Below are 24,921 nucleotides of genomic sequence, written 5' to 3'. Positions count from 1 at the left end.
GTCAATAATTAACTCAATAGGCGTCTCCAGATTCGAGTGTGGTCTCACCTTACATCAATTACATCACAAAGTAGAATAAGATTGAAACATTCAATCACAATGATTGATACAGCCAATCATAATAGGAAAAATCATCTCTCATCAGTGTTTGATCATCTTTTGTCAAAAGCATAATAATGAACACATAAAACACAGGTGCACAATGGCTAAATATTTGTTTTAAACCAATATCTTTTATCATTTACCATTAGTTAATTTCATTCATCAAACTATTAAATCAAAACCAGCTTGCCGCTTTAAAGATTTACTTCAAGGCAATCACTAGTCAAAAGCATTTTAAAACTCAGGATCGTAAGAGATCCAGCTAAACATTCACAGTTAGAGTATAGCATTCACACTGGTGATTTGATCAATCTGTAATCTGCAAAAGTGCAGTGTCCTCAATTTTAGGATTACTTTTACGTTTACTTAAATACGCTTTAGTCAAGAGTAAGGCACTTAGTGAAATCAATACATTCATTTTAGTCAAGTACATTGTTCAAAATCTGAAAAGGAAAAGTTAGGCAAATATTCAAAGACTTTTGTAAAAACCTGGAAAGGAAGGATTAAACATTCTTAAACCTTGAATGATTACATTTGTAAATGCTACCACTGATCTGTACCAAATTAAGTCTATCAAGTATTCCTATTAGCCATACTTACCTGAGCTACTTATGGTACTTGGAAAGGATTCTAATGTTGAATATAGAATATCAATTTCTTTAAATTATACTTCTCTAATTTGAGGATCAAATATGCTACATAATTGTTATATGAAATATTATAAATATTTGTTTTGGGCCAAAACTGAAATTAATCCAGTACTTGAAACATCATTGATAATACATTAAAGAGTAGTGTTGTTAAGCCTGATTGCTGGACGATTAAGGATATTAACATTATCTGTGATAATAGTAGAAATATCTTATGATTCATTACTTTATAATCTGAATACATTTTGTTTAGTGCGAAAGTGTAATCTGATCCGGCAAAAATATATTTATCACCACTATTCAACACATGTCTGGTCATTGGAAATATAAAGACAGTCATTAATTGTACATCTGTAACCATCCAAGATATAAAATCAATTCAAAGTTCATCTTTGTACGAGAGCTGGAAAAACGTGTCCTTCAGTCTTTCTGACTCGTTCTCCTCCTCTCTTTATGACAAAGAGTGTCTGGTGTGTGTAAAGGCATCCTGATACTGTAGATTAGCACGGAGGTGCTGATTGGCTCAAACTCTTCCTCAGAGCGCCATATTTAAACCCCCCAATTGCTCTGCTTTTGTGTGGCTCATTCAGTGAGCACTGTAGTTGATCCCCCCAGTGAAACGGAGGCTCATCCGCCTGCATTCCTTCTGCTATCTACTTGAGAGCAGTGCCAGACAAAACTGCGTATTCCAAGTGGCGCATCCAGGTCTCCCCCCGTGATGGGAGAGGTTAGGAAGACATCTGATCCTCCAAGAAACAAGGAACCTTGTATGAAGCCTCTGAAGTCCTCGCTCGTCCCGCAGGGTTGTCTGCCTGAGCCCACCGAGCAGAAAGATGAAGAAGCATCCCATCTCCTCAGATAGTTGAAGATTAGAATCCTCTCATCTCGAACGACCTCGTGCCTCCTTGCCCGTAGATGGGGTGCCCTCTGCAGCCGGAGAGTGTGATCCTCTCTCTCTGACCCTTGGCCTTCAGAGCTGTCCTAGTTATTGGGGTAACACTTGATAGGGATGTTTTCCTGAGTGCAGACAACTCAAAGTAATGGATTAGCACATTATCATTTAAATACAAAAATAGGATAGGCCCCTCAGAATTATTTGGGAGCCTTCCTGACACATGCACATTATAAATGTAAGGTTTGTGTTAGTCATTTAACATGCAAGAATCATAAACTCATCAGTCCAAAGCAGAGAAATGTTATTGTAATTTAAAGGTGAGCTAGTCCCTGCGGATATCACCGCTTCTCAATGATTCTAAATGTTATATTAATTCACCATTTACCGTTTGATAACATATTACTTTATCAGAAATATTTTCCTCTTCCATAAAACAGGTTTGAGAAATAAATGTTCCAATATAAAATCAATTACTCAATATAATTGACTCTTCCCTCCCTTTTCTTACATATGTCTCATATGAAATAATAACTTAGGAGTCTATTTAAGCATGGTGTAATCTATTACTCGAGAAGACTCAGTATCACCTGTGTGCAGCTTACAAAAGAAACAATTGTGAGAAACATATATTATGCAGGAACTGCATACCTTTGTTGAAAAACAAAGCATATCTGATTTGGGAGGAAAAGCTTCATCCCCCTTAACATCGGAGTCACTACTGAAGGCATAGCATGAATGATAGTGGGTGTCTGAGGGTGGTATTACTGAGCAATGTCAAACACATTCAAAACCTTACATTTGAAAACTGGTTTGCATTCCTTCTCTTAAAATGACGTTATCATTGGAAACAATAAAAGCTAATTGTTTTGATGTAGAATCTATCAATTGAATTGTTAGAGCAGAACAGAATGGTCGTATTGTAGCCTGAGTACCGTGCAGCCTTTAGTTTTACCAGGTGGAAACATTGTCCATATAATGTGAATACATGTAGAACTAGACATTAAGAGGCCCCTGACATTAGGCCTATTTTAAAATAGTAGGGGCTTTTAACAGCTTGCCAACCTACAGGCATCCTCTGCATAGCAGTATGAATAGCCTTAAAAAAACCACCCACTCTGCGGTAACGAGAGTCATATTTCTGAACCAAATGCCCTAAGTTAAGCCGTTAGTCCCATCTGACTGACCCAAGGGTTGGTGCTGGTGTGACCGGGAGGCTTCCAGGTGTTCAAAGCAGATGTCAAGCTTTCAGTTCATGGCTTGGTGGGGGGAGTGGCCCACGTGAGACAGTATTGTTCAGTTTGAGGAGCGGCATTGTCTCTGGAAGCAGGGAATGGTGTCCATTCTCGGACCAGACCATTAATGTCATTTCATGTAGAGCAGCCATAGCATCTCTGTGACTGCACTCAGAACTGTCAGAACTGGGTGATTCTTAGTGAAATCGTCCAAGGCCATAGACAGAATGGAACCACGTACCAACAAAAGGGACACAAGGTCATCAATGTCTCTCTTTACCATTGGCCTAATTGCACAACAAATTAGTGGGAAAAATGTGGAGCACTAATCCATCATGTGAAATGTTGAGTTAATCTAAATAATTACTTATGGGTTGAAATCAAATTAACATTAGAACTAAAGTCAGTCAAAATTGGACTTTGCAATACACCATTTCCCCAGCTCTGTAATGAAAAGGATAAGAAGATTAGGTACATTACAGGAGTGTTCCACACCCAAACATGCACACTTATCTTATTCTAGTAGAGATTAGAGGACAAGGTCTAATGTTGTGAACAAAATGATCAATTCAAAGTTATTTTGTTTATTGTTATGTACCTAATTTAATTTAATAATTAATCTTGAATTACTAATAACTTTAAAGAAGGCAACAATTTACAATTTGGATGAAGTGATTACTCATCCAAAGTGTGTGTGTGTGTGTGTGTGTGTGTGTGTGTGTGTGTGTGTGCTTGTCTGCCCAAGGTTTCAAACATTTGGGACAGCATAGCAGTGAGAATGTTATGAGAACCAATCTGTTGTTTACACTAAACTCGAAGGAAGCTAGACTGGAACATTTTAAATAAATCAAAACACTTGCACATTAATTAAATACATTTGACATTTAGCTCGAGCTGGGTTCAATACTTTTCTTTATGGTATTTAAAATTGGGCTCGAGTAGAACCCCTGGATTTGGCTTGCAACACAAAGTGATACTGATCTCTGTAGGACTTGGAAGTGTTATGATTCAAAGTGCCTGTGAAAGAGAGGCCCTTGGAAAACAACACCTATTTTGTAACTGTAATTACTTATTTTAAAGAAATTGCAACATTATACTTTTAAAGAATTGCTCAATTAATTTAACATTTATTATGCACACAATAAAAACTTCAACAAATATATTGATCCTGGCTTAACCAGCGACCTTTACTCTGTTGTTCATAAGCTCGGTTTCAGAAAACTTGTCAGTAGTTTAACAACTATTTTAATTTTAGCATCCTCTATAGAGACCAATTGGTTGATACTAGAAATAATTTGAAGCAGTTTAATAAAGAATGTTAAACTATTTTTAAAACTGTAATTGAACTTCAACTTATATTAATTACCTGATTCCAGTGGCCAGTTGGAACAGAATAATTAACACAGTTTCCATTTTGCTGCAACAGCGCAAAAGGTTTCAACAACAACTAGTATTATGTCTGAGTCTTGTTCTGTCTTATCTGCTTTGTTTCGGAATGTGTTCAATACATTACGTTTTTATTCATTATTACTATACAATACATAGATTAAGAATAAATGAAACAAATAATACAACATTGACCTAAAACCAGATTTTGCAACCCTGATCTCCTCAGGCAGGTCTCTGAGGGTCTCGGGGCGCAGGACGGGCATAGGGTTTATACAAGGTCACAAAGATATCTTAACATACCAGCAACACCATCTAAGAATGGATTCTTAAAGCAATATAATCTTATTTTCTTCTTACACCTACAGCGCACACCCTGAACAGTGTGCTTCTTGTTTACATGTTCCCCTGCACTCAGAGGCAGGACATAAAAACACTTTTTATTTTTCTCAGGTCATTTACTTTTGGTGAGATAATTAAAGTTTAGTTCATTTTACCCTGTCTATGGACTGATTCATTATTGTTACAAAACATACACAAGACGGCGGGACAAACCAATATAGACCCCCATACAAACAATCAGACAAACAAAACATGAACTCTTAATAAACACCAGCGCGACAGCAAAGCTCTTCAGCTCAATTTAGTCCGGATTTGAGATCTTAGAGGGGGGGGGAATTATCTCCAGTGCGGCGTCTGCTCACGCCTCACCCTTGTATACAAGTGATTTATCGGTGCTTGAAAGCCGTCCAAGAGCGGTAACTAGCTTATCCTCTTGCGACAACCACTAGGCTATTTGTTCCTAGTGGCGCTGTGCCCCCCCGATCGGAGCCCACAGACTTTTCCCTTTCTCTCCAAACAACAGCTCAGTTGACTGTAGTCCGTACGACCAGCCCATCGAGTTCACCTCAAGGTGAAACACAGTTTGCCTATGCTTGCTTGCCACTACACACCTCTGATCAATTAGCCTATAATTGTATGTATGCACTCCTGACCGCTACCTGCTCCAGAGAGCCGTGGCGCATCGGGTGATGCACGCACTTCGCGCTGGCCCGTCTAACCATGAGAAAAGCGGTCCTAAACAACGAGTGCTTTTAGACCGTCCCGTTTGAAGGACGGTGGTGCCGTGAGTTAAAGCCTATAGGCAATAAGCTGTGACTTTCTCCCTCTCAGCCTGCACTGCTCCAGCCCCACACACACACGGTGAGGTTTTACACACACACGCAAGGCTGCAGCTGGAGCCGTGTTTCTACAGAGAGGTGATAGCAGTAAATATCTCTGGCTGCTTATTTTCAACTGCTGTGCTTAGCCACTAAGACCCTCAAAATCCGGCGATTTGTCCAATACAAATCTTTTACATTGCTTTCAATTCACACAGAAGCTCCACTTCACTGATGCCCTTTCTTTAAGGTCTCTCTAAACATGAGCTGTGTATGCCTGTATGGCACTTCCGTCCCGAGCAGCATACACAGAGGAAATCAGCCAGGACTGAGTCCCCAGACACTGATCTCCTGGGTTTATCATCCCCAAATGTTCATTAACCAAAAGGAAACGCAGCCGATCAGTTTCACAGGTAATTTTAGGATACCGTCAATCACAGATTCTGATAAGGCAATGTCCAAAGTAGATTTGAAAATCACACTTACCAGAATCTGAAGATCTGTTGGCATCCTGCCGACAACGCCAATTTGTAGTCAAACAGTCAAAATGTTTTTTTCCCTCCCAGAGCTGCCAAGAAGCGGCCCTGTACACCATGCTAAATATGTCTGCATAAAGCTGAGTTATGATCGGTCATAATAACACAGAACTTGGTGATGATTAAATAGTTTACAGTGAGATTTACTCCCATACTTTTGGCCATACTCACGCAGCCCTACAAATGAATTGAGATTTCCACACAAATGTTCTTTAGCAAGTGTGCAGAGCAGTGTTGATTTAAAAAGCAATTTGAAGGTTGGATATTTGTAAACCTTTTTTTGTGTATATATATTCATAATTGAAGATGTAAATGAATTCCAGTTTAGTTGTAGTACTTTCTGTAGAGGAAACTTCTGTGTAGCTATGCAGTGGGAGTCACCGACTCAGGAAGGAGACACGGGAAGAGCAGTAGCTTTGATGTCAAACACATGATGGTTTATTTGGAGTTAACGGCCGGAGGATTCACATCACAAGTCCAAGAGTCAGAGGTTCTGACTTCACGGTAGAGTTGCCACGTCAATTCTGGAGAGCCTCTCTCTTGCCAGCCCATCTAACTGGTTTCGCAGAGAGTAAACAACATATTTGAGAAGATATCCTAAACAGTGTGGGAACACTGAGCTACTTGCGTCGGACACTTATGACCTCGAAGATTTCACCTTGGAGTCCACAAATACAGAGAAGGAAGTGTCCCAGTGTACCCACAACACAGACCATCTGTATCCCAGTATTGACCGGTCACAGAATGGGAACAATAACATTATTGGCTAAGCAGCCTGTGTCCTTAAAGAAGGTAAACAGACATCAAGGTTTGTCCTGTATGTCACATCTTGGCGTCTATGACAATTATTTCCATAACACTTTCTATTTGTATTGTGACATGTGGTGGCATCAATGTCTGCATTTGATACAGATAATGGAGCAGTTGCTTTAGTGCCACAGTGTAGGCCTATATCCCTTAAGGTCAAATAATGAGATCCTCGACCTCCGCCCCCCCCCCCCCTCTCTCGCACCTCCACACAGAGCCCCCCCCACGTATCAAATCCCAACCTAACCCCTGCTTCTAACTAATTAGGCTACCTTAAATAAACTCACTAATTAATGAAACCAGTTCAATACGCATTATTCTTATTCTTATCATTATGAGCGCAGCCAGTAACGGTATGGTATCTAATGACTTATTTAGGCTATTTAGTATTCCGTAACTTAATAACATAGATGGTCAAACTAAAGTGGTAGAGACATGGCAGAAATTCTACAATGAAGCGGGACAGTGAAGTATTCACCCATGAGAGGGCGATCAAGAAAAGAGAGCGAGCGGCCCCGTTGAAGGAGTTTACAGATGAAAAGACACACAATCACAACAAGTAGCTATATTTAGGTGTTTTTTTGTAAATAACGGTATCAAGAGGAAGTAAAGTCCCCTGGTTTGTCCCTTATACCCTAACTGCCATGAGACAACTCAAAATCAAGTTTCCAAAATCCGGCGCTGACAAAGTGTGTTTCCCGCAGCGAGACGCTCCAATACTAATTGTGGGCTTATCATGGTGATTCGGCCACAACAGAAAACATAAAAATAAACTCTCGCCCTCTCCAGAGGGGCAGGTCAGCCAAAGAGGCCAAACGGGCCGTTGCCCTGGCAACATTAGCCCGTACCTGTGCACGTCCCTGCACCTATCAATCATCAAACCGTGGGGTCTTATTTCATTACGTGTTGATTTCTATCAACACGTGTATCGATGTATATAGAGATGTACTACAGCAAAAGTATTCTCCGTCGGGACTTCCTGGAACAACACCATGCCGTTATCTTGATTCTGATTGGCCAGAAGACATTATCAAAGATGTTCTATTGAGAAGACGATCACTACCTCACAAACGTTTTCAAAACCGTTTCTAGTCTTCGGTATTCTTGTTTTTGGCGTGAGAATAGTTTGGGCAGCGTGAGAGCGTGAGATTGAGAGTGAAAGCGTGTGTCACACGCAGAGTTGGGTGTAACGCGTTACAAAGTAACTTAAATCAGTCATAATCAAATTGTTTATTTATATCACACACGTGGTCTGTTCTTCTTCTCTGTTTTCCGGTTGTTGCCTGTTTTGAATGACCAATACACATTACCGCCGCTTGCTGGTAAGGAGAGTTATTGCCACTCACGCATGCGCAGTTTGTACGTGCTCGGCTGAAGTCTTTGCGGTGTCTGGTTCCAGTGCAACACATGGCCAACACGCAGGAGAACACGCCGATGCAACAGCGTGAGCAGAGATAGACAAAATATACAGATAGCAGGAGACAGAGGACAGCCATGGTCAGATAGGAAAACATTCAGGAGCAATCTGGATCAGTCTTATGCGACAATGGAAACTGAACTAAAGAGAACATTTGAAACTTTAGCAGTCTGCGTGATCTGCCTGCAGGGAGGGGCGGGCCGGCCCTGCGAGTAAAGTAACGAGTTACTTTGTGTAGAGAGTAACGAAGTAGTGTAATATATTACTTTTTTTTAAGTAATATGTAATATGTAATATATTACTTTTTTTTAGTAACGACCCCATCTCTGGTCACACGCCAGATGCGTGAGAGTTGGCAACCCTGCTAAAAGGCACAATCACCACGAACACGGCTAAAGGGTCAAGTACAGTAACTACAACTAACTAACGTTGTAGCCTCTATGGTTGTAGCCTAGCAGAGTGGACAAGTTGCTGTTAGCTGACAGTGAGGCATGTAAATGTCCATCAAAGTGACCACGCTCTAATTTATGCAAAAGCTTTAAGGCTTAATATTAATTAAACAGATGAGTTGAGAAAAAATTCACCCCCCACCAGGGTGGGAATTTCACGACGGCCACGACGGCCATGGCCACTTTGGCCGTGATGCCCTATGAAAAAAAATGCAATTCACGGCCAAAGTGGCCTTTGTGCCCCTGTCAAAAGTTCCAGTGTAAACAATGCTAGTGAAGTCATACTAGTGCGTGCAGTAGGATAGTCCCGTGTGTGTGGATCAGAGCGATTGCTCTGATGTGATTGTTCCGTCAGACATGCCTGTAGGGGCCCGACAGCCTCCTCCTCAGCCGCGGGAGCAAGACAAGCACAGGTAAGCAAGCGGACCAAGCTGTTTTGATATGATTTAACTGAAGTATGTGGTAGTATTTGAAAGGACTTAAAGGTGGGGTAGGTAAGTTTCAGAAACCGGCTCGAGATCGCTAGAATTTGAAAATACACAACCGGAGAAAATCTGCCACTTCCTTACAGAGCCCCTCCTCCAACACACACGAACGCGCACATGACCAATGAGGGCACGAGATAAATGTGTGCCCCGATGGAAGGCTGACAAGCAGGTAGGCCATCCAGTCCGTTTCGCGCGCACCGGTTACGTGTATTGTTGTTGTTAGCATCTGGTGCTAGCTAGCGGCGCTAATGGATATAATGAGCTGTCAACAAGGTGGAGGAGAGTGCTCTCCTGTCAGAGTGAGAGACTGATAACTACAGCTCAGGTGAGGTAAAGGACTCTCTGAGTGTTTAGATAGTTAACTTAGTCTGAGTTATCTCAGTGGGTCTCAAACGGTTTGGTCACCATTTATGTAAACACATATTTCCATTTGAAGGGGGAGTGATTAGTAAAATATGCATGAATAATAATTAAAACAAATGTAACTAGGTGAAAAAAGGTAAGATAAACTTCAAAAACTTGTTGAGAGCTAAAACTAGTCTTTGCTGCTGCCTCAAAGAGGAGCAGGGGGAGAGGGGGGAGACGAGTGAGGCTGATTCAGGAGCCCAGACACACTCACAACTATAAATGAACCAAAAACAAATAAATAAACAAGTTTCAATATTTTTTCATATTGGATATGGTATGTTATTGGTTATGGCCATGTTCTTATGATTATTTAAATGTATACAGTTCTGTTTCATATGGGTGGAGTTGAGGTCCAAACCTCCACTTAACATATGTTCACATGGATAGGTTCCTAAATAGATTTGCACTTTTTTTTTTAAATAGTAACCCATGTCCATATGTTTATTCTGGGGAGTAGATTTAAAGTTTAGGGCTATCACTATGGGCAGCAACGCTGTAAATATTGACAAATAAATCCAGGAAAATGGCACAAAAGAAAACTGGTAGTGGCCTGGCTGGGTGTATAATTCCCGGCCTGACTTATTGTCCCAGTCCGGCCCTGGCTGAACTTAACGTATACGTTTAAGAAACACTATTGCTATTCAGCCATTTGTAAAACGACTGGTGTTGACGTTAGTGCTACACTTTTCAGTCATGTTGATTGACCAGCGTAATTTAACCAAACGGCCTTTGTGCCCTGTCATGTGGCCTTTGTGCCCTTAAAAAAAATGTGAACGGGAAGGCCAAATGGCCTTGCCCCTAAAATGACGAAATTCCAAGCCTGCCCCCCACACAGTAGTCATGAAGGGGGAATCTAACTATACAGAGAATATGGTTTTTTGAACCACGATGTAAACATGTTTATTTCTGCTGTAAAGTTGGGCATTTTAACATGGGGGTCTATGGAAATTGCTCCCTTCTGCAGCCTGCTCCTACTGGCCACTAGATGAACTGAAGTGTGTGGCACTTCCGTATTGGCGTACCGGCTCTTCCCCAGAGTTTGCCGCTTGGGCTGAACCTGAACTTTGAATTCTCTGCTCCCATCATAATCTTGGCGATCTTGTTAAAATTGTGAATGCAGAATTAAAAATACTATGTAACTGGTTTGCAGTTAATAAATTATCCCTTAATGTGGCCAAAACAAATTACATGTTATTCAATACAAAGTCTGAGAGTAGAAATGACTGCATTATACGGATTTGCAATACAGAGATTGAAAAAGTTTGTGCATGTAGATTTTTAGGACTGCCTGTTGACAAAAAACTCATTTGGAAGCACCATATAAATTATGTGCAGACTAAACTGTCAAAAACAATAGGTATTTTGTATCATACTAAGAACATTCTTGAAGAAAAATACTCTTTATAACAGTCTATTTCTCCCTTACCTTTAATACTGCTCCGAAATATGGGGAAACACGTACTCAACAAATCTACAAAGAATAATAACATCCCAAAAAAAAGTATTACGAATAGAGTTGAGTAAAGTTAGAACGATATTGGCAGATTCGGATTTCACGGATCAATAACTCATGAACAAAACGTTATTCACACACAAATGATGTCTCCTATGTACCGTGGTAAGGTTGACAACGAACTACAATCATATGTTGATAAAAAAAAAACAATATGAGCCGTCCTCCGAGCTGGACACATTAAATTGGTCTCTTTCAGCAGCCGGAGATGAAACAAGTGCTCAGGGACCGTCTGCAAAGTGCAACTCCGAAAAAAGAAAATACAATAATATTCAATAACGTCACTATTATACAGTATATTTCTACCAAACTCACTACACACATCAATAGTCTCCTGGTGGTCAGACTACAGCAAAGAGTTTGGAAGAATGTGCTTTTGAATAATTTTGGTGAATATTTATAGTGTAAATTCTTCAATAAATATGGTACAATCTTCAATAGCGTCACTATTATACAGTATATGTCTCCCAAACTCACTACACACATCAATAGTCTCCTGGTGGTTGGACTACAGCAGAGAGTTTGGAAGAATCTGCTTTGGAATAATTTTGGGGAAGATTTATAATGTATTATAACATACTGTATATACAATGTTACACATTGTATATAGGCTACAGTATGTTATATATAAATTAAGACATGAAACAACTTTTTCATTAGCTATGAAACAGTAAAATGGTCACAATCTTATGAACGATCCAAATGCAGCACTCGAGAAACCAAACCAAGGAGTATTGGTAATGAACTTTATTTGTAATAATACCAGAGCAGAGGGATAACAGAACAGTATCAGCCGGATGATGGGCAGGCAAACGAACCAGAGGACAGCGGGCAGAAGGTGAGTCAGGGCCGGGCAGAGGGTCAGGGAGCAGGCGAGGCGGTCAACGGAGGTACAGGCAGGATCAGGGATCAGGCAGAGCAGGCAGAGCAGGCAGGTCGGGGACAGGCAGGGTCGGAACCGGGTAGGCAATCTAGTAACACACGCGTGAAAGACTAGCATGAAGGCAAAGTACGATCTGGCAACGGGTGTGTGTCTGGTGAGGGTTTAAATACTGGTAGTAAAGCTAATGGGTGCAGAAGAGAAAGACAGTGAGCAAAAACGTGGGTGTGGTTAACAGGTGAGACAGGTGAATGGAAAACTACTGGTGAATGATGGAACAGACAAAATAAAGTTAACATTGAAAAATAAAAAATGTCAGGCTTTTCACCTACTGTACAATATTAATGAACAAATCCACAATCTAATGTCAGACATGGAAAACATCATGAACATCTGTGACTACTTTAATCTGTAATTGAAAATATATTTAACATCTTAATTAAGAATATAACAAGTTAAAACTATGGACAGGTGATTATTATGTCACGATCTGTCTTTATGGTGTTTTGTCTTGTCTAGATCTATCTTTGGTTTTCTGTCTGCGTTGTGTTTTGTCCTATTTAGATCTGTCTGTGGTTCCCGGTCGTTAGTTTCCCTGGTGTGTCTGATTACCCGATTGTGTTCACCTGGTGTCCCTGTGTTTTCTCCTCCCTCCTCACCTGTGTCTTGTTTGTGTGATTAGTCTTGTGTGTATTTAAGTTCTGGTTTTTCTGTCTGTCTTTGTCGTTTTGTCTTGTGTCATGACTAGTTCGTCGGTCAGTGTTCTGTTTTGTCTTTGTTTATATCCTAGCCTTGAAATAAAGGAATTTTCACGTTAATCTGCATTTGGGTCCTACCTGCTTCACACACCGTAACATATTAATCATTACTTCAGTTGCCCAAAATCTTTAGCAAAGCTTTTTTCTGGATTTTTATTTGTTTTGTACAAAATTCAGCTTTCATTTAGCCGATTTCAAATCACTGGCTGGGCTGGATTTCCCCCCACATGCCGTTTGTAAGTGCACTACTTCTACTGTGGTAGTAGTTCAAACTACAAGCCTTACCTCCCCAAATCCTGGTACCTCTGGTAAAAGTTACACAAACTCACCTCTAGCCTCTTTAGTTTGTGAGGATACACAAAACACAATACCACGGGGTATTCTTTTTGGGTATTCGTGCAGCAGGCACTCCGAGGCACTGCGTGTGAAACCATCTCCCACAAGTTTCACACTGAATCTACATGGGGACAAATACAACAAAGATATTAAGAAAATGTAAAGTGTAGGACACTTGTAAAGCAGGCATATTCATTTATATTTTAAAGAGATTATACTTGTTTTTATATACAGTATATATAAATACTTGTTGTTATTCAGGTTTATCTGTACTGTGCTAAAACTTTAACAAATTATAAGAAAAACAAAAGGAAACCTGTAATGCATACAAATATACAAAATGTCATTACTTTGATGTTATTCCTGAAATCTAACTCCAGATGATCTATATATTATCTATTATTCAGATTATCTTCTGGAGTTTAAAAAAAAATCATCATGTCGTCTCACCCAAACAGCATCAACAGCAGTTCAACCCGGAGAGACGTGATGTAAGAATTACATATTTATTGTTTACACGTCATATGAATGAAATGATTGCCATGATAGTACAACAGGAGAATGTAATGGTGTTTGGCGATTAGGCCCCCGGTTTGCAGGATAATCATTCAGGAGGGAAAGCACCGCTCCGATGAAATCCCCGGGGTCTAGACACTGGTGGTGGTGATGAGTAGGTGAGACCAGTCTGAAGGAGGAAGGTTTAGCTTTGTCCTGAAGGAGACGGGAGGCGAGAGGGGTGGAGGCGGGTTGCGTGTGATCATCTGCAATGACAACTGACAGGGAGGAAGAGCAGGTATTTAAGGCATTTAGCATGTGCAGCGATTGGCTGCTGAGGCATGACGCCCTCATATTTAATGAGGGGGGAAGGGAGCCATAGAGTGACGTGTGAGTGACTCGAGTTAGGTCTTCCTTATTGAACTTGCGCTAAAGCTTTCATTTCAACCCGGAGAGACGTGATGTAAGAATTACATATTTATTGTTTACACGTCATATGAATGAAATGATTGCCATGATAGTACAACAGGAGAATGTAATGGTGTTTGGCGATTAGGCCCCCGGTTTGCAGGATAATCATTCAGGAGGGAAAGCACCGCTCCGATGAAATCCCCAAAACCAGTGAAGTATGAATACTGAGATGAACTGAGTTGCTTACCTTGTGGGGTGACTGGTGATCTGGGGAGGAGAGATAATAGATTAACACGTATATGAGCGACACTGTGCCGGAATCACTGCCGGAGCTTACTGGTCATGCTGAGACTCTGACTGCCGAAATCAGTGCCGGTCTTATCTGAAAACGACCTGCGGGTCGCATGCCTGGCCAGCAGGGCTTGACTACGCCGAGGAGCGAGCGGTTTCGTTTTGTAACGGTGGCCCAACGTCCACGACACCGAAGTGTACGGTAGCCTTCCGCTACGACACCGAAGTGTACGGTGGCCTTCCGCCACGCCTGACTTCGCAGGCTATATATATATATATATATATATATATATATATATATATTTCTCTTTATTCTTTTTCCTTTGTTTTGTAACTGACACCGAAGTGTACGGTAGCCTTCCGCTACGACACCGAAGTGTACGGTGGCCTTCCGCCACGCCTGACTTCGCAGGCTATATATATATATATATATATATATATATATATTTCTCTTTATTCTTTTTCCTTTGTTTTGTAACTGACACCGAAGTGTACGGTAGCCTTCCGCTACGACACCGAAGTGTACGGTGGCCTTCCGCCACGCCTGACTTCGCAGGCTATATATATATATATATATATTTTTCTTTATTTCTTTTTCCTTTGTTTTGTAACTGACACCGAAGTGTACGGTGGCCTTCCGCCACGCCTGACTTCGCAGGTTATATATATATATATATATATATATATATATATATATATCTTTTTTTCTTTACTCTTTGTTTTGTAACTGACACCGAAGTGTACGGTAGCCTTCCGCTACGACACCGAAGTGTACGGTGGCCTTCCGCCACGCCTGACTTCGCAGGCTATATATATATATATATATATATTTATTTTTTTTCTTTTTCCTTTGTTTTGTAACTGACACCGAAGTGTACGGTGGCCTTCCGCCACGCCTGACTTCGCAGGTTATATATATATATATATATATATATATATATATATATATATATATATATATATATATATATATATCTTTTTTTCTTTACTCTTTGTTTTGTAACTGACACCGAAGTGTACGGTAGCCTTCCGCTACGACACCGAAGTGTACGGTGGCCTTCTGCCACGCCTGACTTCGCAGGCTATATATATTTTTTTTTTTCTTTACTCTTCATTTCTTTTCCTTTGTTTTGTAACTGGCACCGAAGTGTACGGTGGCCTTCCGCCACGCCTGACTTCGCAGGCTATATATATATATATATATATCTTTACTCTTTCTTTATTTCCTTTGTTTTGTAACTGACACCGGAGTGTACGGTGGCCCGAGTCCACGTGGACTGCAGGAAATACATTTTACACTGATGCGTTTGAGCAAGGCCTGGGAATGAAATACCTGTGTGCCGGAGATGAAGCCCATTACCTGTAGTTGCGGCGTGAGACGAGACATTATTCCCTGTGGGCGGGGCCCGCGGAATTAGGACAGGAATGCAGTTTTGAATATCGGGAACCTTAGTGAGACATGTATACTTGTGAATGTGTTTGAGCCACCACCAGTTATATGTATAACTACCATAGTTAGGGTCTGAGAGATCTTTGGGAAGCCCGTACGGCGCTGATGTCCGGACGAATGAAGGTTGTGAAGGCGGAGGAGGACCACCGTCCTAGTTGTTGTAGGGATGAGGTAGAGAGACCTTGATTAGCAGCAGAGGTGGCTGCACCTATCCTGAAGGAATGCCCGGGTATGATATGGGTGATAGGCTGGATTTAGTGAGAACTTGCTTGGGTAGAAATTGACGGGGCCATGACCCTGCGAACCACTCTCCCTGGAAGAAACCCCCCAAAACCCATGGATGGGCGGCATCCGTGAAGACCTCATTGAGTCAGAGGAACGCACGAGGCCATCGTAAATAAAGTAATTCCGTTCCAGTGGGCGAGCAGGAGGGACCAGAACCGAAGGTCTGAACGGCAGCCTTCGTCTAAGAAAACGCAGTCATGGAGGTTGTCGACCGCTGATGCTGCGTCCAGGAGGCGGGAGATGAACGAGCGCCCCTGGGGGATGACGTGCATGGCGAAGTTGAGGTGTCCGAGAAGGGAGAGCAACTGTTGTTTTGTGATAACTTGTTGCTCGCAGTATGACTTGGTGATGTCCTGGATGCGCTGCGATTTGTCGGAGGGGAGAGACGCCTTCATGTCTATGGAGTCGAGGATGATGCCTAAGAACTCTAAGCGTGTGACGGGACCTAACGTTTTCTCTTTGGAGAGAGGGACACCTCACTCCTGAAGCAGTGTTTAAGCTTGGCCAGTGAGATCCCTGAGCTGTCCTGTGGCGGGTTTATGGGGAGGAAGTCGTCCGGTAGGTGAAGGACGGAGGGGATTCTGACGATGTTCAGCAGGATCCAATGGAGCGCTTCCGAGAAGGAATTGAAGATGCAGGGGCTGCTTCTGCACCCGAAGGTCGTGCGAACGCGAAGATAGAGTTTGGACTCCCACTTAATACCGAACAAGTTCCACTGAGACGGATGAATGGGGATGATTTGAAGGCATCGGTAATGTCCGCTTTGGAGAGCCGAGCTCCGTGCCCTGTGAACTTGATCATCTTTATTGCATTATCCACTGAGGCATGGTGAAGGGAGAACTGATCTGGAGGGATGATGCTATTGACGCTGCAGAATGGGCCGGAGCAGGGAGCGGACAGATCGAAAATCAGCCTTTTATTTACGTGTGGCTATTCCGATGGGATTTGAACGGAACACTGAGAAGGGGGAGGAGCTAAAAGGACCGATTATATATCCTTTGAGAAGTTCTTTGTCGATGAGCTGGGAAACTATGTTGGGTTCTTTAGCGGCTGACTGTAAGTTTCTTGCTACGAAAGTCACTGTGGGAGATGGGAGGACTCCTACCCTGAAGCCTTGGGAGAGCCCTGACGGGAGATAGTCAACGAACACGGAATCTGTAGATAGCGCAGCTGCTAGCTGAGGGATGTTAATGGGAGTGGAGGGGTGATATTCCAGAATGTTTTTTTTTTTTTTTTTTTTTTGTTATGTTTCTGGCGCAGAGCCACTGTGACGGCCCGTCCACACGGTGGCGTGCGTTACAGATTCCGACGCTTCTGCCCATTCACTTTGAATGGGGTGACGTCACTTTTAGTAGAACTGTATTTTGGGAAGCGACGTGGAGCGTTTGCTGGCGTTGCTCGCTTCAAAAAGTTGAGCAATGTTCAACTTTTGGCGCCTCGGCAGAAGCGTCAGCCAATGAAGTCCCGTTTATGCAAATCTGCCGGTACAAGCGCTAGCCAATCAGACCGCGTGTATGTTGGGAGAGACTACGCAGGTAATTCCTCATATTCCAAAAATGTGAGGGAAAATTCATTATAGCGGTAGTGAATCACCCGGTGCTGTATGATCAGTCTCTGTTCATCTACCGGGATACAAACCAGAGGAGCGAGGCATGGAGGGAGGAGGCAGGGACAGTGGGTGAAACTGGTAGGTTTTCGCCTGTTGGGGATTTTTTTTCCTTTCCAGTTTACTTGGTTTTAACATTGCTATTGCTTTGTGTGTCGGGGGCAAGAGATTCATGTGATTGGTTGTTGCTGCTGTGCGGACCGTAGCGTAGGCAGAAATTTACTTTAGGGTGGGCCTGTAAAAATATAGGGTGGGCCAGATTTTCTTCTGCGCATCGGAAACTAACCACGATCCCGCCGGTACCGGTGGCAGATTACTTTTAGAATACTTCCTTTCCTCTTCTTTTTCTTCTTTCCTCTTCTTTTTATCTTTTCTCCTTTTCCTCTTCTTTCTATCTTTTCCTTTCTTCTTTCTCTTTAGAATACTTTCTTTTCCATAACAGATGGGTATGTTTTGGTGAACGGGAGACACGTATTTTACTGTTTTAATGGCTTATGAAGAGCACGAACACAACATTTTAGTGTCATTCTTGACAGCTCTCTCATCTGCACCGTACATAAAAAGAAAAACTCACCCAGACTGCATTCTTTGTACTGTCTTAAAACCTTTCCTTGGAAAAGTGTATGCATTGTAAGGTGTCCTTGGGTGCTTTGAAAGGCGCCCCTAAATAGAATACATTATCGTTATTATTTATTATCTGAAACGATGTAATCACTTTTAAAACTTTTCCCAGTTACTTGCCCCATGCATTCGGCAGCAGCAGGCCATTCAGTTAGATTTGATCCCGTTATGAATGTCATAATTTCGACGATACATAAATGCTACATAAACGTTATCTTCCACGTTTTATCTAAACATCTCCGTTTCTACCTTCCAATATGTTTTGAAAGAGAACTCTCTCTCTCTCTCTCATCTGCGTGCGGGGCGGGGCCTCACGGACACGCTGCATCTCTCGCTCGCAGATACGCTGCATCGCTGTGCACACGGTTCTGCCGGTAATGAATATTACATTGTGAGGAAACTTTCCACCAATAATTCCAATAAGTATTCACTTCAGGTTTACGAAAGTAACTGCACTCAGTTTACTCGTTTTTTCAAATGTAACGCCAGCTGAATGTACTGATTTTTTTTTTTTTTTTCTTTCTTTTTCTTCCGATTACGTAACACCGTTACATGTATTCCGTTACGACCCAACCCTGTGTAAGGGTCGAGTGCAAACGTTTTCGTTAAAAACTAGTACCTGAGTGCAACGGAAGTTGAAGCTCCTGTGGCGGAGTCTTCCAGAGCCTGGAGGCGAGCATCGATAGCTATCATGGAGCTAGCCAGGGATTGCAGGGAGCCGGCCGCGCTACTCTCCATAGGGGTGTGTGACGCTCCCGGACTGGCGAGCCTGAGAAGGGGTGGATTTTTTGGAGGGGGACGGGATCCTGGAGGGCTCGACTTCCTGCCCTTTTTTTACCTCCGCGGCTGCGGCCTCGTCCTGCTCTCTGGGAAGCTGGCTGGAGCTGCTGCCCCGGACTGGGGAGCTACGCTGGAGACCTGGTCCGAGAGCTATCGCCGCTGAGAGAGAGTGAGGCCTGGGGCTGTGGGAAAGCCCTGCTGCAGGAGCCGGGCGATGAGGAAGTCTTCCTCTGTTGATAAGCCGCTGTGGGGAGCCGAACCGGGATCGGAGACTTCCAGAGAAGGTTCGTGTTCCGAATTGTCCGAGTTGGACATCTTGAGCTAGTTGTTTCTTACGGTTTTTCTCACGAGAAGCAGTATTGTATTGCAACTACCATTGCGTGTGATCATCTGCAATGACAACTGACAGGGAGGAAGAGCAGGTATTTAAGGCATTTAGCATGTGCAGCGATTGGCTGCTGAGGCATGACGCCCTCATATTTAATGAGGGGGGAAGGGAGCCATAGAGTGACGTGTGAGTGACTCGAGTTAGGTCTTCCTTATTGAACTTGCGCTAAAGCTTTCATTTGTGGGCAGGTCCTCAATCCCACAGAAGGAACAGAAGTCATCCTTTGAAACTGAACAAATAACCGGTGTATTACTGTTCAATTTACAGGAAGCCGTCCATATATTCATTTCATATTTGTGGCTAATACCTGATCCTCTGAGAATGTCTTCTGCCATGTCTCTTCGTAGATGTTGTGATGACTTGATGTGAAACGTCTTTGGAATTTTGGGAAATTCCTTCACTGTCATCTCGGCCATCTGGACAGATGGTAAAATAACATGACGTTATGACGTGTTTTTGAATTTCCCTTTAAAATAAAATGCTTTATTATTAATGAACACAACATGTTGCATTAAATCACCTGCATGACAAAGGCTCCACAACTGGTGGCATCTTTCTGGAAGGTGTGGGTTATTTTTCCAGGCTGCCATTTGATGCTAACCCAGTCCTCTTTTCCCAGTCTGTTCCGGCGCATCTTGAAATACTCTCTAGAACAAGAGGAAATAAAATGTAATTGGCGCTTACTCTTTGCCTTTACCAAATGTGCGTTTAACCAATGTATTTCCTGTAATATATTTTATATTACCCAAATTTGTAAGCAACCTTTCTGGAGTCCTCAACTTCATTTGACCCTTGCAGAGGATCAACCACATAAATGTGGTTTGAAAGGGCATGGAGGTACTGTTTTAAAAAGTAGCATACGGTATAATTAAACCAAACCTTTTTCAATATGTCAGCAGCAACAATAATGTATCAGCTTTTCTTCAAAAATGAAAACCACAGTTATTAAAATCACTTCAACTGTTAAAAAAGCTATTAAAAGTAATACTAAAATAATAACTACCCATTTTAAATGGGTATAATTAAGACTTAAAAGTATTGAAATAATTAAAGATATCAGATGAAAGAAAGTTGCACAATTTGGGGTCAGAAGACTCAAATCTTTAGCGGAGCAGTAGCGACCACCAATGAGAAATGTTTGAATGAGTACTTATTTTGGACTACATGTTATATGGTTTCCCTATGATATAGATGAACGTGAAGACATTAAAACTAAAAGAAGCATTTTTAAATCAGTCCTGAGGCAAAGATGCATTTACAAAATGGGGCTGCATGAGATACACATGTTAGTCTTAACTCTGTCACAGTATATGAGTAATGTATTGCAATATGTTTTAATAGCAATGTATATTTAGTTGTATGCATTTGAATAAATGTAATCATACATCTTCAAAGTAATAGTTGATGAACTTGAAATGTGCAAACTCTAAAAGCAGCTACAGTATGACTACACGAGTAGCTGTATACTCACCACAAACTTCCAGTGCACATTTCTTATATTGACAAATCCAATGGCTCCATCATAGAGATCAAATGTCACCTGAAAAAATTAGGGAACATGTAAACATAAGTGTTATTTTCTATAATATACAGGTGCAAAACAATAATTTAATTTACACAGTATTCATTTTTTATTTTTCTCAACAGGAACAAGAAAAAAAGGGAAGCTTAGATTATAAATGTATTGGTTAAAAACAAAACAAATGTCTCCAAAAACGACATACATATAATAACGCTGGAAGTTGCCTGTAGACACATATCTGTCTCCTTTCTCAAGCCTACAATACTAAAGGGATGAAAATACTTTGAATAATCAGTTTCACTCACCTTTTTTAGCTCTTGCCTGGCTATCTGCTCTCGGGTGCCGTGTAGGATTACACCCATGGTGTAGTGATCCAGGAGATATAGACGACCAGCATTATCCTTCAGGTTGAGGATGCCTCTAATGTAACATTCCATTACCTTTTGGATAAATTGTAGGGGAAATAGTCATACAAAATGCCAGGTAATATAGAGGCCAAAGTCGGTTTTAATCACATCATTGTCAGATCATTTTAGAATGGATAAATTAAAACTGGTCTATTTAAAGTCACACTCCAGGTGGACTGGCCTAACAATTTACTTGGATATCATTTACATACTTTTTGTCAACAATTGAATCATTAACATATGGCTTACGTGAGATGAGCAGTCCGGTACAGCATAAGTTTTAATAAATACTTGCCTCGCCTATGATGAGTTCGTCAGGTCTCAAACTCTGAAATTCTCTGTGCCTCAGGGTGAAATTATGCTTCTCTTCAGCATGTCTTACAACAGCCACAACAACTTCAGTTGGTTTGCATGTCCAAAGGGCATCAACCTAAAATGAAATGAACAATGGTATCATAATAACTTCGTACAGCATTCGAGATTTCGGCATTTAGATTTTCTACGTTTTCTATGACAGAAAGATTGCCTCATGCTAAAACGTTTTTAATGCATTCTTAACGTTGTTTTTATAGCTCGAAGAATTGCTTACTTTGTTACTCTTTTTAAAGCATACATTTTAATATAGCAAAACAATACCTCTGTTGCAGGCTTGGACCCTTTACTTGTGGGGTTGCTGCTGTTCTCCACATCTGTGCTGCTCTGAATATCTTCACCAGTGTTCAGAGTTAACTTTGCTCTTTTTGGAACTGGAAGAATGTCTGGAGTGGTGTAATATTTGGAGCTGGAAGTGCGAGGCTTTGCTCCATCTCTCTTTGCCCAACCTTCCTTCGATTGACTGATGTCTTTTGGTAGCAAAGTTTTGAGGAGTAACTGCTCAGATAAGTGATGTGCCATTATGTGTTCTCTGTACCTCCCCTGGAGAGAGCCATACATCTTTCTGATGAATGTCGCTGGCCTCAGTCGTCTCTGCTTTTTTAGAATAGAATGTTTGACTATTCCAAACCATCTCTCCACATGGCAGTTTGTGTCCCTTGTTTTACTTTGGCCAAATGTGTCTTCCTCTGTGTCAGTTGCATATCTTTTCAAATTCCCCAACAGCAGCCCACTCCAAAGGGGAAACATCCCTAGATAGTTGTCAAAAAGGACATCAACAATGCCAGGGCAAAAGTATGGATTTTCATCCTGTGGGGTTTCAACCTCCTCTTTTTCAAGCTCTCCCTGTACCTCCTCCATGACCTTCCTAAACTCATATGTGAAGGGAGATCTGCCAACAGCTGTGTGGGCATTTCTTCTTTCTTCATCATCTTCCTCCTGAGTTAAGGGACTGTCTCCTAACTTGTCCCCCTCTTCCATGTCGGGAATCCTGCATTCTTTTATGAAGTCCTTCATGGCTTTCAGATGGATCAGGACAGCATTGGAATTGTGCTTTCCAATCAACACAGTGCACAGTGAGCGGAAGATGTGTAGTGCTGTGGTCATTGAAGTAGCATTTTGCAACCTCGCAAATGCAAATGTTGCAAATTCCTTCAAACCCTTGTCTGCAGTCCTTCTCCCAATTGACTGAGCTACAGCTTTCAGCACGTGTGCAGAGCAAATGTGTAGCACTGTCAACATTTTGATTTCCTTCCATGACTTCAGCTTTGAACAGATAGCGAAAGCCCTGTCCAAGTAACTGACAATGCTCTCTTTGTTAAAAGAAAGGAGAACACTTTGGAGCAGGGCCCAGCTGTAGTCTGTTTCTACCTGATGTACTTTAGTTTGAGTGTACTGTGACAGTTTGCGGAGGAACTGCATTAGCCAGAATGTGATTGGTGGAATGGAGTGTTCATTTGTCAGCATTTCACAGACTGGGAGGGGAGGTACTTGCTGACCACCTCCAGGAAGAGTGAGGCAGTAATAAAGCACTCTTTTGGTCTGACCTGGGACTTTGGATGCAACATTACCTGTAGCATCTAGATATAGGGTCAGCGGTGTCTTCTTTCTCAGGTGTTGCACAACTATGTTTACTCCGGTTTCAGAATACATATGTACTCCAAATGGGTCAACTTGAAAATGCTGTATGCACCCAGGCATCCTGCGATCATTTGAGTCACATTCCTTAATGATCATTTGTGTGAGGTACATCTCCATGAAAACATCCTCATGGATTCTTTTACCTCTTCTTACTTCTGAACGTATCACTTTGAGAACATTTTTGTTCAGACTACGGCTTATGTTTCCTGAAATCAGTTCAGCAACAGGTGTTTTTTTAAGTTTACTGTAAAATACTTGACTCACTCCTTTATGCAGGGCTCTTGCAATTCTGCCTCTTCTTCTGTTTGCTGCTGGTCGGAATTTTGTCTCATTTGCTTTGTGTGCCATTTTCCCTCTTTGCAGCACAGATATAAGGGTGTCTCCCACTGGCTGATTTTGGATTTTAAAGAATAATTTGGCCCTGCAGGAAGGGAATGTACAAACTGCACAGATGTTTAAGTACGGACTTTTACTTTTCCTGCTGTTGGGAGTTTTTATGTGGTGACTCTTGAAGGCAAGCGTACAACAGGGATTTTTCTCTCGGAAACTCTTGTACAACACGTCGGTCCACGGTTGCCTCAGTTTGTTTGAACCCGTCAAAGGAACAATCTTTTGCCATTTCTTTCTATTTACTGTTATTCCGAACCTTTTAGATACTACTGGCAACTTCCGCCAATGTGTTTTGGTGCCTGTGTTTTTATTGACATCTTGTGCTCCTCTTTGCAAATTCTGTTCTTCAGTTTCTGCCTCATTCTTGTCTATGTCCTCATCTGATAACTGGTCATCTTCAAGTCCACTCTGAGAAGACATCCTTTGTTGTTTGTCTTCTGCCTCATTCTTGTCTATGTCCTCATCTGATAACTGGTCATCTTCAAGTCCACTCTGAGAAGACATCCTTTGTTGTTTGTCTTCTGCCTCATTCTTGTCTATGTCCTCATCTGATAACTGGTCATCTTCAAGTCCACTCTGAGAAGACATCCTTTGTTGTTTGTCTTCTGCCTCATTCTTGTCTATGTCCTCATCTGATAACTGGTCATCTTCAAGTCCACTCTGAGAAGACATCCTTTGTTGTTTGTCTTCTGCCTCATTCTTGTCTATGTCCTCATCTGATACCTTATGCTGAATCATGCTCAGAGGCAAGTCCTTTGAAAGACAGTCTTCAGAACATTCCCCTCCAACATCTCTCTCGTTTTGATTTTCCTCCATTACCTGAACTTCCTTCTGCTCTAATGATTTTTGACGTTTATTGATCAAATCCCTCAATCCTTTTCGATTGTTGGTCCATACAACCCACAGCCAATGACGGTGTTTCTTATCATCATGACCAAAAAGGATTATAGCGAGTTCCGACCAAATATATGAAGAATGTCCTGTATCTCTTTTGGTAATGTGAACACTCTTCAGTCCTCGGACCAATGCTTCCATTCCACCAGCCATTGCCCATAAGTCCTTCCTCTGGGCCCTCTTTCCTTTTTTAACTCTTCCCATTATTTTCAAACTTCCTCTAACCTAAAGGAGGAAAGGCAAAGCGAAATAGTTTTTCTCAATATAAAAAGATAAAAAGTAAACTTTTTAGAAGCGCATATAATAAAAAACTGTGTTCAAATATGTAACACTAAGTTGGGTTTTTGTTTT

General features: G+C 41.7%; 1 protein-coding gene and 1 long non-coding RNA gene across 2 annotated transcripts; both read right to left on the bottom strand.

Annotated features, from left to right (window-relative positions):
- Nucleotides 1-11,775: 11,775 nt before the first annotated feature.
- LOC117546050 lies at nt 11,776-13,138 on the bottom strand. The gene is made up of 2 exons (XR_004568930.1): nt 13,011-13,138; nt 11,776-12,014 (listed from the first exon to the last, which is right to left on the bottom strand). It is a non-coding gene; the product is annotated as an uncharacterized LOC117546050 (long non-coding RNA).
- A 142-nt stretch (nt 13,139-13,280) lies between these two features.
- LOC117546053 lies at nt 13,281-24,414 on the bottom strand. The gene is made up of 10 exons (XM_034216135.1): nt 23,947-24,414; nt 21,910-22,698; nt 21,569-21,703; nt 21,172-21,306; nt 20,816-20,884; nt 20,090-20,184; nt 19,865-19,991; nt 19,652-19,760; nt 19,505-19,573; nt 13,281-13,300 (listed from the first exon to the last, which is right to left on the bottom strand). The coding sequence occupies exons 1-10, from the start codon at nt 24,412-24,414 to the stop codon at nt 13,281-13,283; spliced, it is 2,016 nt and encodes a 671-aa protein (XP_034072026.1).
- Nucleotides 24,415-24,921: the final 507 nt, after the last annotated feature.

Source organism: Gymnodraco acuticeps, unplaced genomic scaffold (genome assembly GCF_902827175.1).
Source record: "Gymnodraco acuticeps unplaced genomic scaffold, fGymAcu1.1, whole genome shotgun sequence".
Classification (NCBI taxonomy): Eukaryota; Metazoa; Chordata; class Actinopteri; order Perciformes; family Bathydraconidae; genus Gymnodraco; species Gymnodraco acuticeps.
The sequence above is the reverse complement of the archived record's forward strand: the minus strand, read 5'-3'. Positions and strand labels throughout refer to the sequence as shown.

What these genes read in the sequence shown, in the direction of transcription:
- LOC117546053 (XM_034216135.1), bottom strand. Translation starts at nt 24,414, where the DNA reads ATGATTCAGCATAAGGTATCAGATGAGGACATAGACAAGAATGAGGCA. An exon ending in CCAGGCAAGAGCTAAAAAAG is followed by an intron (nt 20,885 to 21,171) that starts GTGAGTGAAACT and finishes TAATTTTTTCAG; the next exon opens with GTGACATTTGATCTCTATGA. An exon ending in AAATGAAAGCTTTAGCGCAA is followed by an intron (nt 13,301 to 19,504) that starts GTTCAATAAGGA and finishes AATTTGTTAAAG; the next exon opens with TTTTAGCACAGTACAGATAA.